Source organism: Octodon degus, unplaced genomic scaffold (assembly GCF_000260255.1).
Source record: "Octodon degus isolate 3935 unplaced genomic scaffold, OctDeg1.0 scaffold00010, whole genome shotgun sequence".
Taxonomy (NCBI): domain Eukaryota; kingdom Metazoa; phylum Chordata; class Mammalia; order Rodentia; family Octodontidae; genus Octodon; species Octodon degus.
In genome coordinates this window covers 6167616-6180367 of record NW_004524586.1, presented here as the reverse complement: position 1 = coordinate 6180367, position 12752 = coordinate 6167616, and the positions used below count along the sequence as shown (strand labels likewise).

At 37.9% G+C, this 12752-nt stretch overlaps 1 protein-coding gene across 1 annotated transcript in view; it reads left to right on the top strand.

The window, feature by feature from the left end:
- The window catches only part of Hpse2 (heparanase 2 (inactive)), a 905948-nt gene that overhangs the window by 731666 nt on the left and 161530 nt on the right, over positions 1-12752 (top strand). The window contains exon 8 of the mRNA XM_023709036.1: positions 10616-10722. Coding sequence (XP_023564804.1) covers positions 10616-10722 — 107 coding nt within the window. The remainder of the gene's footprint in view (positions 1-10615; positions 10723-12752) is intronic.

Genomic DNA, 12752 nt, shown 5'->3' with positions numbered 1-12752 from the left:
AGATATATAGTTACATTCTCTTAATGAATAGAGGGATTTGTTCTAATAGTGTTTGTAAATAGGATATCATGGCCACATCTTGTATAGCAGTTAACCACTAGGAAGAATGTGTGCAATGTGTTAATTATTGAAACTGTCCTACCATTTTGGTTTGAAACTGTCTCATTGCTATTTGTTTCTCAATAAAAGTATGAGGAGGAAAAAAAGTTTTCACCCCAGCCTAACTACCACACTTCTCTATTACAAGCTAAGGGAATTTCTAATGGCCCACCCTTCTTACGGCCACAGTGACTAAAGGGGCAGATTTTATACCAGAACAGAGCCGTATGAGAGTAATGTAATAGATCTCTGTTTGAATGGGAGATAGGGCCCAGGACTTCACATCTGATGGCCTGTGCTAGCACTCAGGCTTTGTTGCATGACCAGTCACTTGATTTCTTTGTTTCTTCATCTAAAACTTGACATGCTAAGAATACTCTTTTCTCTCCCTCTTAGGGAGATTAGGGAGGTCATATAAAGCTGTTTTATTAATTCCTATTGAATGGTGGTTCTTATAAATATTATTTATAATTTATTTATTTATAATTATCGAAAGTAATGACTCAATTGCTAAAAACAGCTGTGGTTTCCAGTTTGGACTGTTACATAAGGAATTTTGTTTCCCAAGCAGTGATCAAATTATCTGGTTATATAAAAAAACTGCACTGTATTTTGGAAGCCAAACAAAGATACGTTTAGACAACCCACCCCTTCAGTTGATCCACACACTCTCTCTCTCTCCTGTTAGTATATAGGTAAACAACAGTACACTGGGAGATGAATGAAAAAGAGCTGAGACTGCACCAGTGCAGAGAAGAGTCAGGCGGGCGAGTGAGCGGTGTGCAGGACACACCGCAGATGGCAGTGTGGAGAGCTGGACTGACTCCAAAAGGAGTGACATAAGAACTAAGAAGAACCGCTTTGGTTTAAGCCATTTGTATGCTATGATTTGTGTCTTCATTTCCTAAAGGGATCAGAGAAGGAAATCACACGTTTTTCTATTATTTTCTGCAATTTAATAAGCACAGAAGGGAGTTAATGAACTTCTACTCATAAAGGAAATACTTCTAAAAGTACTTTCCTTATTATTGTATCTTGAATACTAAATAAACTGAAGAATTGGCTTCCTTAATATTTGAAAAGTTTCTTCCTTCCTCTCATCTCCTTTCTTCTCTTCCTCTCTTCATTCATCAACAGTTTATAATATTCTTAGTATTTTCCAAGCCCCTGAGAATAAAATAGTGAGCATGACCGATATGAAGCTTTTCCTCATAGACTCTTTGGTCTGGTGAAAAAAATTGTTAAAGCCAGTGACAGTAAGATGTGCAGACTCCCATAGCAGGCTCCACTGAGAATGCATTGTGGGAAACACCTATCTTACTTTGTAAAGGAAGGAAACACCTCCCAGAGGTCTTTCACATGTAGGCTAACACATAAAGGATAGAATCCCTCAGGGTCCCCTGCTGGTGATATGATGGCTAAAAAGACGATTTTATATGATTCATCCTATAACCATTATTCTTTTGTTATTATCATCATTCCTTGTGATATTTAATAAAGTTCAACTCCTACAGTCTCAGTAATGCACTGATATTATGACTGTTCTTCAAGTGTATCTTAATTGCAAAACCATGGAATTAAAGTCAAAAGTTGGGTAATTCTGTGGAAGAAATTAATAGATTAAAAGAGAAACCTTTGTTCTCAACCGGCCTTCTAGTTTGTCCTATTGAAGCTTCTTAGCATATCAAAAGGTACAGGCATTTAAACAATAAATTATTCTTGAAGCTTATAGAAGTTTCAAGTACAATTACAGGGAAAATGAGAGCTATAATGTTAACCTCTAAAAAAGAAAACTGGAAAATGAAAACATTGAAATATTAAGGCAAAAAAAGAAGTGTGTTTTACCTACAAGCATCAGTGTTTGATTGACCCATTTATTAATTCACTTACTTATTCAATAATCATGAATGCTTATTTCACTATGGTAGTGCCTACCACAATGTCTATTGTTTGGAAAGTCTCTAATAAATGTTGGATGAGTAAGCGCAAGTGAATGAGCAAAACAAAGTGAAAATATTAAAGAAGTAATGATTGTAGCATCCACATTTCAATGAAAGAGAAGACAAACACAGTGCAAGGAAATACGCAGAGTAACAGAGGAATTCAAATAAAAACTGTCCCATGTTAATACCGTGTGATGATATATTTGAGTGCTTCTAAGTTGTAAGGGGCTTGAGGCTTGTATAACAGGGGCCTCTTTTAGAAACAGGGAAAAAAGAAAATTTTCAAATTTTGGAGATATTTGACCACAGGAAGAGCACATTAGTAAAGCCCTTCCCACAATAGTATTAGATTCCTATCAAGTAGGAGAACCTAGATGTTTCAACTACATGATCTTTCTCTTAAATTAAGCCCTGTGACTCCAATTGGCTGTGCATGTCCACAGAGGAGACTGTGACATAAGGGAACTTCGACTGTGCACCTGTAAGACAATCATTTATTTATAGAACCTTGTCATTCTATAAACCTTGATAACCTTGACTCTCAAACACAGATACCTTCTTAGAAATTCTTAGACACAAATACTTGTAGAATGTGCCACCAATTTAGTAACAGCTGCGAGAAAATGAAATAAACAGAAGGCATTATCAGTTGATAACTATTATGAAAAACTTTCTGACTTTAAAAGTTTTAAATTATGAAAAAATACAACATTAATTTACAAAAATATAGTAATTATAAAATCTTGTAGGCTACAAATGTCATTTATTGAATGCATCATATATTATTAATCCATTGAAGAAACCAGTAATTTGCTCAAGACCACAGAGATTGTCAAGTAAGTTAGAAATATTACATTATTCTGCATCTTTAACACTTGTTAGCCATTTATTTTGTAATCCATATAATAATTTCTATTTCTAGCCATGAAAGATTAAGAAAGCTTTCAAGGAAGAATATTAAATATTCTTAATCAAGGAACATCAATTTGAGCCTGCAATCAGTCGACATCTGGGGTAGCTGCCCTAGCAATCCCTAGAGGATTGAATGAAAGTTGACCACTACAAACAATATTAGGCAAAAAAAATGATACAAGAGGCTAAGCTTTTCAAGGATTCATTTTCATCCACAGGACCATATTCATGTGTTTTGTGTGCACGGTGGGTTAGTGTATAAGGAGGTCTTGCTATCTGCAAAGGAATGACCACATGAGAATGTGTTACCTACAAGCCCTTAGAGGACTGGGCAGGGGAAAAATTTGCTGTTTGGGCCAAAAAGTCTCTTCAGAAGGAAGACGCAAAGTGGAATGATCACCTAAGTTTCAATATGGAAGTGGAAGAATTATCGGGGTCATCTTGAGCAACAGGAAATTGACCACTAAACTATGAAAACTATGGCCTGTGAGTCAAGTGTTCAGTAAGGCTAAGAGATTGGCTAATCCAAGAAGAGAGCTAGAAAATGTAGGCAGAATGATTTAACTGCAAATAGCTGTTCTCCAGTCCCTCTCTCCACTAGCAGTTATCTTTAACGCAGTCATTGTTTTAGGATTCTGTGATGTTTTCTTCCTTATTTTCATGTATAAGCTCATAACTTCCTTGCCTCTCTAGTGACTTTACCTTGTTTATATTATTTTAATTTTGTGTTTTGTTACAATTCCACTAAATTGCCTTACTGTAGTTTGAGATAACAAAGGCAGAGAATGCAATTTTTAATCCCTAAAACTGTCACGGAAACAGAAGCTACAAATTGAAAATTGATCTGATACCAAATGAAAATGAGCAAATATGACACTCGAGAACAGAGAGATGATAAAAAGAAACAGAAAAAAATTAATGAAGCTGACAGAAAGTAAATTAGACCAAAAAAATCAGGAGGAATGTGGTGATATATTGGAATGAGTCCGCTCAGAGCAGTCCAATTGTCTAACTTAAGAAGGGCACATTAAATATGGAGGCAGTGCAGTCAGCCAGAAATTTGTGGCTTTCCTCAAGCAAAAAAATTCAACTAGAAAGTAATGGAGCCCCAAACTGGAACTATGAGAAGTTATTCGTGTGCTTGCCTTTGTTTTCTGCAGAGTACTAGGCTTCTCTAAAATGTAGCCCTCTCACCACTGAAATATTTGCTCTGTCTCTCTCCTTCTGTCTTCCCCCTCTTTTTTTCTCCCTCTCTCTTTCTCTCTCCTCACTCTTTCCCTCTTTCTCATTTATTTAACAAGTATTTAATAAAGTAAGGGTTTGGGATGCAGTTCGATGTTAGCCCTAATACCCATGAGACTTTGTATTTGATCTCCACCACTGTTAAAAATAGAAATAAATAAACAAACAAACAAATAAATGCAAAGTAATTCTTAAGGATTCTATTGAGCATTAAAAAAGAAAAAATGTAAAATTACAATTAAGTGTAATAAGGTCAATGCCAGAGATAGGTTCAAAGAAGTTTGAACGCAGAGAAAAAATAACTTCCTGAAGGGTGAAGGAATGTCTCACAGAGGAAGTAACATTTGAAACACAAGTTAAAAAAGACCCAGAAGCATGGGTGAGGGGATAGGAAGGGAGAAGTTAACTATTAAAAGCCTAAAACTACACTGAATAGTTGAAAAGTAGTGAACCTCCAGGCTTATGTGAACAGATGGGAGAAGAGGTAGCAAAGGTGTGGTTATCAAGGTTCTTAGACACCAAATTAAACACTGCAGTGAGCACCTTAAACCATGAGTCACTGATAACTGCTTTCAGTATCATCCGAAACAAGTTGCTTGTAGCACATCTCCTACCTATTACTACTGCTAGGAACCTCTCAGGGAGCGTAAATGATTGTCACTGCTGGCAGTGAAGCACTGGATGTTCTTACACGGGGGTTAGATTTCCGAAATTAACAATTGATAGCAATGTGGAGGGTGGACAAAAAGAGATTGGAAGCAGGAATCCCAAGGAAGAAATGATAAGATCCAGAATTTAGAAAAGAGCATGGGAGAAGAAAGGACAGAATCATTATGCACCCCTCCTCTCTTAACAGTATATGTGAGCAAAAACACAAAACCACACAATAAGGATAGAAATAGCGTAGGAATAGACTGAGCTCTCCTCTTACCATTTTATATGCAATAAGGCATCAAGACTACTGAGAAGCAAAGAAGAACTTTGGGTATAGGTTGGGTTTAAGAAACTGCCCGAATTTATTCAGCTCTTTGTAACTATAGAGAGGACTGACCCTGATTACTTAAAAAGCTACTGTTCTTCTAAAGTCCAGGAGAAGGTTGATTCCCAAGTAGCTGAGATGCTGGAAATAATGGACTGCAGCTCCTTTTGGAGGGTGGGCCTCCCGCCGGGGCCGGTTAGCCCAGCTGTCCTGTCCACTGCTCCTGTTTTATTGCTTCCTCTCTCATTAGGAAGGTGTTGGTTTGGATAACTATAAACAACACGTCCGCTGCTACAATGCTGCCATCTCTCGCGCAGCCAGTGGCTGAAGTCGGGTCCTCAGGAGTCTGTTAAAGGATTTATACTACAGTTTTGGACTCAGGATATCAAGGAAATATGGGGAAAGGAAACCCAGGTTTGAAAATGTGCCACACAAATGGCTATATTATTCTTACTGTTTTTCTTTTCTTTTTTAAAATTCTTAGTAGGAAAAATAAAAATATTGGGGATGCTTTCCTTAAATCAATTCTCTCTCTCTCTCTCTCTCTCTCTCTCTCTCTCTCTCTCTCTCTCTCTCTGTATCCACATGAAACAATCCTGATAGTCTATGGCCCTAAAATGTGAGCAAAACAACTTGAAAGGGTTTCCCTACACCACTCTGCCCCTCTGCCCCTGGTAGGCCCAGTGTCTCAGCAGCCACTGGCCACCTAGTGAACCATTCTGTGTGTCCCCTAGAGCTCTCTTGGTCACATAAGTCCAAGGGCTCAAGTCTATTTGGAAACAAAGGAACTGAAAAGGAACTAAACACCTAGTTTCTCTGTCCTCACTTAAGTAACCTCAGCATCTGTACTTCCTCCTCCCCAGACAGTGTACGCCTTAAAATAACCTTCATTGGCACATCATTTCTCACTAGAAGTCCTTTTTCTTTCCATGGTCCTCTAATTTTCTCTCTTCCAGCACAGGGAGAATCATATTTACTCAAAAAACCACAGTGTTGAACTATAGCCCTCAGTTTCTTAGAGTTTCACTTTCCAAGGGAATTTTGCAGCTGGTTCCATCTGCTTTTCCTGATTTTCTTTTCTCTTCTGCCCATTTTGATTTCTTCCCCAGGCCTATCCTCCACCTAGCCATAGTATTCTTACCTCCACCACACAGCACCATGCTGGTCTTCTCTTGTCATAAAAGACACACAGTTCATGTGTATCCCAAACAGAAAATGCTCAGGAAATAGTTGTTGATTTGTACTAACTATTGCTAGAACTTTTAATGTTAATATTTCTAGGAGCAGTTGTGTCTTATGACACTTCATATGGCTAAGTTAGGTTTTGTGTCAGTACTCTACCTCGCTGTGTGTTTCTTGACAGGAATTGCCTCTGTTGAAAGTGTATAAACGAACTACTTTAAATGCTAATAATCTTCTTGTGATTAAAAATTCTAGGGCCGACCAAATAGCTCAGCAGATTAAAGCACTTGCAAGCAGGTGCAGGGACCAGGTTTCATCCCCGGGCCTGCCATGCCGGCCCCACCCCTGGGGCGTGCTGAGACAGCAATTGAGACTGGGTGTGGTGGCGCGGGCCTGTAATCCCAGCTCTTGGGAGGCTGTAAACAGGCAGATCACTACAAGTCTGATCTAGTAGTGAGACCCTGAACACCCTGTAGACCTTTCCCTAAAATATAAAAAGAAATAAAAATTAAAAATAAAAATTCTATATGCATTTTAAATGTTAAAATTGTCTTTCCTTAGCATATATTTGGATATTCTCTATAATCCCAACTGGTGTGTCCAAAGGAAAAGCAATCCATGCTTAAGTTAGATGCTTTCAAATACAATATCACATGTCTGGGCCAAGACAGTGAGGTTCACCTACGTCAGATACTGTTTCCACTGCTTTACAAATATTAAGTAGCTTAAATATCATAAAGTTCTCTGAGACAGCAATTCTTATTATTTTAGTTTTACAGCTGAGGAAAGTAAGCATAGAGAGGTAATATACGCACAGTCACACACAGAGTACGTAGTAGAGCCAGGACTGGGGTCCAGGCCGTCTGTCTCTAGAGTTTGTGCACCTAACCGCTCTTCAGTGCTACTTCACTAATACCGACTGGGCAGAGGGGGTGTGGAGTAGAGGAGTACTGAACCCCGGGCTTAGCTCATGCTAAGCATATGTTCTGCATCTCAGCCCCAATAACAATGCTTAGATTGGGTCTTTCTGGTTTTTGGCAGAACTGGTGATTGAACTCAGGCCCTTGAGCTTGCCAGGCAAGTGCTTATTCTACTGAGCCATCTCCCCAGCCCAATTGGGTCTTTCTAAATCCTACTACAAGACAGAAAAAAGTTCAGATTAACCTTGCAGAGCTCTATGGAGGCAGTATTTTACATATCCAACCATTTTTCTGAAATCAAGTCCTCATTTAAAGAAGTAAGACTTTCAACTCTTTTTGAAATAAAGCCATCACACTGAAATTGCCCCTTCTAGGTTTGGCATGGCACCCTTCAACTAAGAATTTATAGTAAATTTTCTCACAGTATAGGTGTAAAATACATGGTATTTTGATATCAAATTATAATGAATCATTAGACTCCTTCATAGAATCCTTATGATATCCAAATCACATTGAATAATAATTTGCTTTTAAGACATTTGAGTTTATTAGATCCTCTACATAAATTACCCACTAAGCAAAGCAGAATTTCCATTTTTGCTTTGAAATCAAGACCCCAATCTTGATATACTGAGTTAGCAAATAAATAAGCATTGCTTTATTTAGACCTTTTGTGTTATTAAAGGTTTTCATTGCATGCTTTTAGTTTTCCTAGTCTCTAAGGTTCTTTTGCAATCAGTATGTGGTTTTCAATTCTTTGACAAGTTTATGATGTCATGTAACTTCTTAATGTGTGGCAATTTAGCTGGGTGAGATGATATATCCCTGTAAACTTAGTCACTCAGGAGACTGAGAAAGAAGGATTAAAAATTCAAGACCAATTTCGGTCACTTAGTGAAACCCTATTTCACAACAAAAAGTGAAAAGGGCTAGGGATGTAGCTCAGGGGTAGAACACTTGTTCAGCAGAGCAAGCTCCTGGGATCAGTCCTCATACTGGTGGGGGCAGGGTGGGGGATGTGTTTACAGTGACCTAATAGAAGGGGAAGTTTGGAATTTAATTACCTTTTTGTGTAACTACAGCACTATAATTTCCAATTAAGCTCTCATTTTGTATAAGATACTCTTCTAGGAAGTAACCTCACAAAAGAAGTAAGAATGGATTCCCTGCCTTTTAAGAACTAAATGGTTCAAAGTTTCTGGGACAATCATGTACCAAAATATAGGCATATTTAGTGCTAGTTCCTCTAAATTCATGCATGACATAAAGGACTCATATGAATCTTCACGTCTAGGTCTATGCCCCTTTTCACTAACTCTCAAGATCTTCCTGTGACTGGCTTAAAGTTGCGATTCTTTGAAATGCATGAGATATTAAGTACCTCCTGCCCAGTATTATTAGCCCTGTAATTGGATATTGAAGCTCTAACTGGTCTTAGCAATAAAAGAACTTTAATTTGTATATCACTTTACAGGTTTCATGACTATAGATGTATGTGTATAAGTACATACATGCATGCATACATAAATATACACATATTATCTTGTTGTGGCCTTTTATTAGTTTCTACTTTATTAGTATATGTTTGCAATACATAATAATTAGACTCTGTGATCTTATATAAGTCAGATCAAATCCAATTCTTGCTTAATTCCTTCAATAACTTTCACTCACACTCAGAATAAAAACAACTCTCCATTCTCTTTGACCTCATTTTTAAAAATGTATAATTCCATCCTTAGTTATACTCCAGATGGTCTCCCTTTGGTTTTGGTTTTACAAAAAAACAATATTATATCTACCTCAAGTCCTTTTTTCCAACTTCCAGATCAATTAGGGGGGTTGGTTCCTTCACTCAGGTCTGAGTTCAGATAGCAGCTTGCAGAAGGGCCTCCCCTGACCAACGGAAGTTTCGCCCTACCCTCCTACCAAGTAACTTGTACAGTGTTATTCTACCTTATTTGCTTCTTGGTCCCTATTGCTTCAATTCATTTTGTTTACTTATTTATTGTTATTGCTTAAATTCCATTTGTTTCTTCGCTAAGTTATTGTTGGTTTTTTCCCTTGATTACAATGTAAGCCAATGAGAGCAGAGACTTAACTCTATTCATTACTGTATACCTGCCCCCAGAAATCTGCTTGGCATTGAGCAGGAAAACTAATGAAATAGTTCATTTAATTATGCCTTAATGTTTTTGGGTAGGAATAGATTTTCTAACCTCATTTTATTCTCTATAGGTAATTTCATCTACTCCTATGGATTTTTCTACCTGTCTCACTATTTTCCTCCAGTCTAGATCTTTGTTTATGAGATAACCAGCTCTAAACTATATCTGACTTTTTGTTTCCTATTGCTGCTTTTTAATTTAAACTTCTCTGATCAAATCCAATTCTTGGATTTGTAGATCACAAGAAGATCTACAAAATACCTGTGAGTCTAAGTTGCCAGCATTTGTTGCCAGTTTAAACACACATCTTGTTTTTGCTCTCCCTTTTTCCTTATTTCGATCTCCCAGTTCTTCACACCTTTTTCTTATTATTGTTTCTTAAGTGAACTATCTATAGGCGAGGTTTTGACTCTGGCTATGCTTTCAAGGCCCACGTACCATTACTTATTGCATGACCCCTAAGAACTACAAGATTTCCTTCCAGAGTATCTAAACCCTAAACCAGTGTAGTTTGGCCAGTTCCCAGCTTGTGAATCAGAGACTGGACCATTTCAAAATTTCAGAGGGCCATAGTTTGACAAGAGACTTTGTCCTTTCCTTGAAGGCATGCAGCTGTAGTCGCTCTGTGTGTCAGATCTGACCTGAGGGTCAATGACGTTTTATTATTACTGCAGTTATTTTCAAAATATGGTTGCAATATTTATGCCATGCTTCCTATAAAGTATCTCTCCATAACATTTGTTCTCTATTCTATCATAATTCATGACTTCTGATGCATTAAGTGTTCATAAAGTGCCATAACAAAAAACTGAAGAGATTCTCAATATTTTCTAATATGAAAAAATTTCTATTTTCCAGCAAAGATTGTTGCATTCCTAAAATCACCTTATATGCTAGAATATACACTTGTTTTTATCACATTTTCCCTTGAATTTATTTAGGAAAAAAAAATGATACTTTCTATAAGTGGACATCTATCAATGTGTTTGTGTGTGCGTGTGCGTGTGTGCACATGCGTGCCAACTCACTTTGGTGCATCACAATGAAAAAGCACAAGTCATGAATACTTGGGAGCAGGAATCAGAAACATTTCCTTTAGTGAATGCATGTTGCTTTTCTGTTGGGAATATCTTAAAATTTCATTGTTCCTTTCTGCTTTTATATGAACAGGTGGTTAACACATACACCCCAGGAAAGAAGATTTGGCTTGAAGGGGTAGTGACCACCTCAGCTGGCGGCACAAATAATCTATCGGATTCCTATGCTGCAGGATTCTTGTAAGTGACGTTTGTAGTTTCCTTCCCAAAGACTTTCAGGAAAGAAGGAGAGTGAAACTGACATAGTGGTCATGCTGCTCAAAGATTTGCAGGTGGTTATGCAGGGCGAAGTTTGTTTCTGTTTGAAAGTTAATCAATTTGTGAAAAATTTTAACCATTTAACAAAGTTATTAGTGCCTTCTCTATATACTAAAAGTCAGACATGACCATCAAGGCAAAGAGGAAGAGTAACCATAACAATAATAAGTGGAATGACTTTATTCAGCAAGCCTGCAATTTAAACAATATACATAAAAAAGGGCTGGCCTGATAGCTCAGTGGACAAAAGCTCCTGCTTAAGCAGAGCGCAGCAGCGGGTTCAATCCCCAGCATGCCATACTGAGCCAGCGACTAAGACTGGGCATGGTGGTGTGTGCCTGTCATCCCAGTACTTGGCAGGCTGAAAACAGGAGAATCACTATGAATCTGATCTGTGTAGTGAGACCCTGTAGACTCTGTAGACCCTGCATTAAATAGAAACATAAGTAAATACAACAAACATAATCTTACCAATTTTTACCATAATTTTGATAACAACGTAAGACTTTCCCCTCCATAAATATATATTTGGAGTAAGTAGGATAAGAGCTGACTATATTGCAAACTGCTGGAGATAACTACCTCATAATACTACTTTAAGCTATCTATTATTTACCATATACCAATCACTGCCTAAACAGCTCTATATGTATTTAATAATTTAACAACCAATGAAATCAACAGCTTTCATTGTAAGCTAATGAAACAGATGCTATTATTAACTTCATGTTACATTTAAAGACATTGAATGTGTCAAACTACCTCTCCCAAGGTCATTCATTCAGTTAGTGGCAAAACTCAGATCCAAACCAGACAGCCTGCTCCAGAGTCTAGCCTCTCCACCACTGTAGTTGACCATGTTTCTTTCAAAGGGTTCCTCCATAAGAGGGAAGAGATCAACAGCCAAAGAAGTAAAGGAAATTTTAGACTGGGAATGTCAGGAAAAGCTTTGGGGGAGTAGTGGCACTTGAGTGGGCCATAAAAGGATTACTCTAGTTTCTGTAAGTGGACAGTGGTAGTGATGATAGGGGGAGGTACTCCAGACCAAAGAAACATTGTGGTCAGACAGCCTCCTCGGTGGGATATATGAATCATTTTACCACCTTTATTCTCCACATGAGCATAGAAGGTAGGCTGAGCAGACTAGTGGCCTCTCCCTTCTGGTTTACTGTTATAGGAGGAAGATAAGTATAACTTGGTTTTAGCCATTAGATTCTGAGAGGCCCAGAGCAGCATGGTCCAGGCCATGAACATTTTTGAATGCTCTAGCAGCTGGATGTGAGTAGAGGGTTGTGGGCTTTGTGAGAAGGATGCATACTCTTTCCTCTCACTTCAGAGTTTCTTCAGAAACTGCTCATTCACTAGAAAAACTCCGATTAGTTGGTGTTTGCTTGTTGAATATTTAGTCTCTGCAAGCCACAGTGTTAGGCTCTATAGAGATCATAAGTCAGATTTTGTTTCTGTTTTTGTTTGTTGTGGGAGTGAAGATTAAACTCAGGGTCTTTGCACTGAACTGTATCCCCAGTCCTGATTTTATTTTTCATTTGGGGATAAGGTCTCACTAAATTACCAAATTTTCCAAATTGGGCTATAAGCTGCGATCCTCCCGCTTCAGCCTCCCAAAGTGTTGTGTTTACAGGTGTGACCACCATGGATACATCAAGATGTTATATACACAAGTATTTGCACACTCCATTCTTTTTCACCGATTTTCCTAGTCACTCGGCATTTCTTTATGTATCCACAAAACAGAAAAAAATTCCCTAGAATTTATTGTTGATTAATTAATGTTCCATTCAGTCCTTTTCATCATGCCTTTTTCCACACTAGGAGAATATTTCTCCTTTTACTGTTGCCAGTTAATTTAAGAGTAAGTGAACAAATGGGGTCTTTTCACATATAAAAACACCAAGAGGTGGGTTTGCATTATATACCTGTTGCTAAATGGAGGA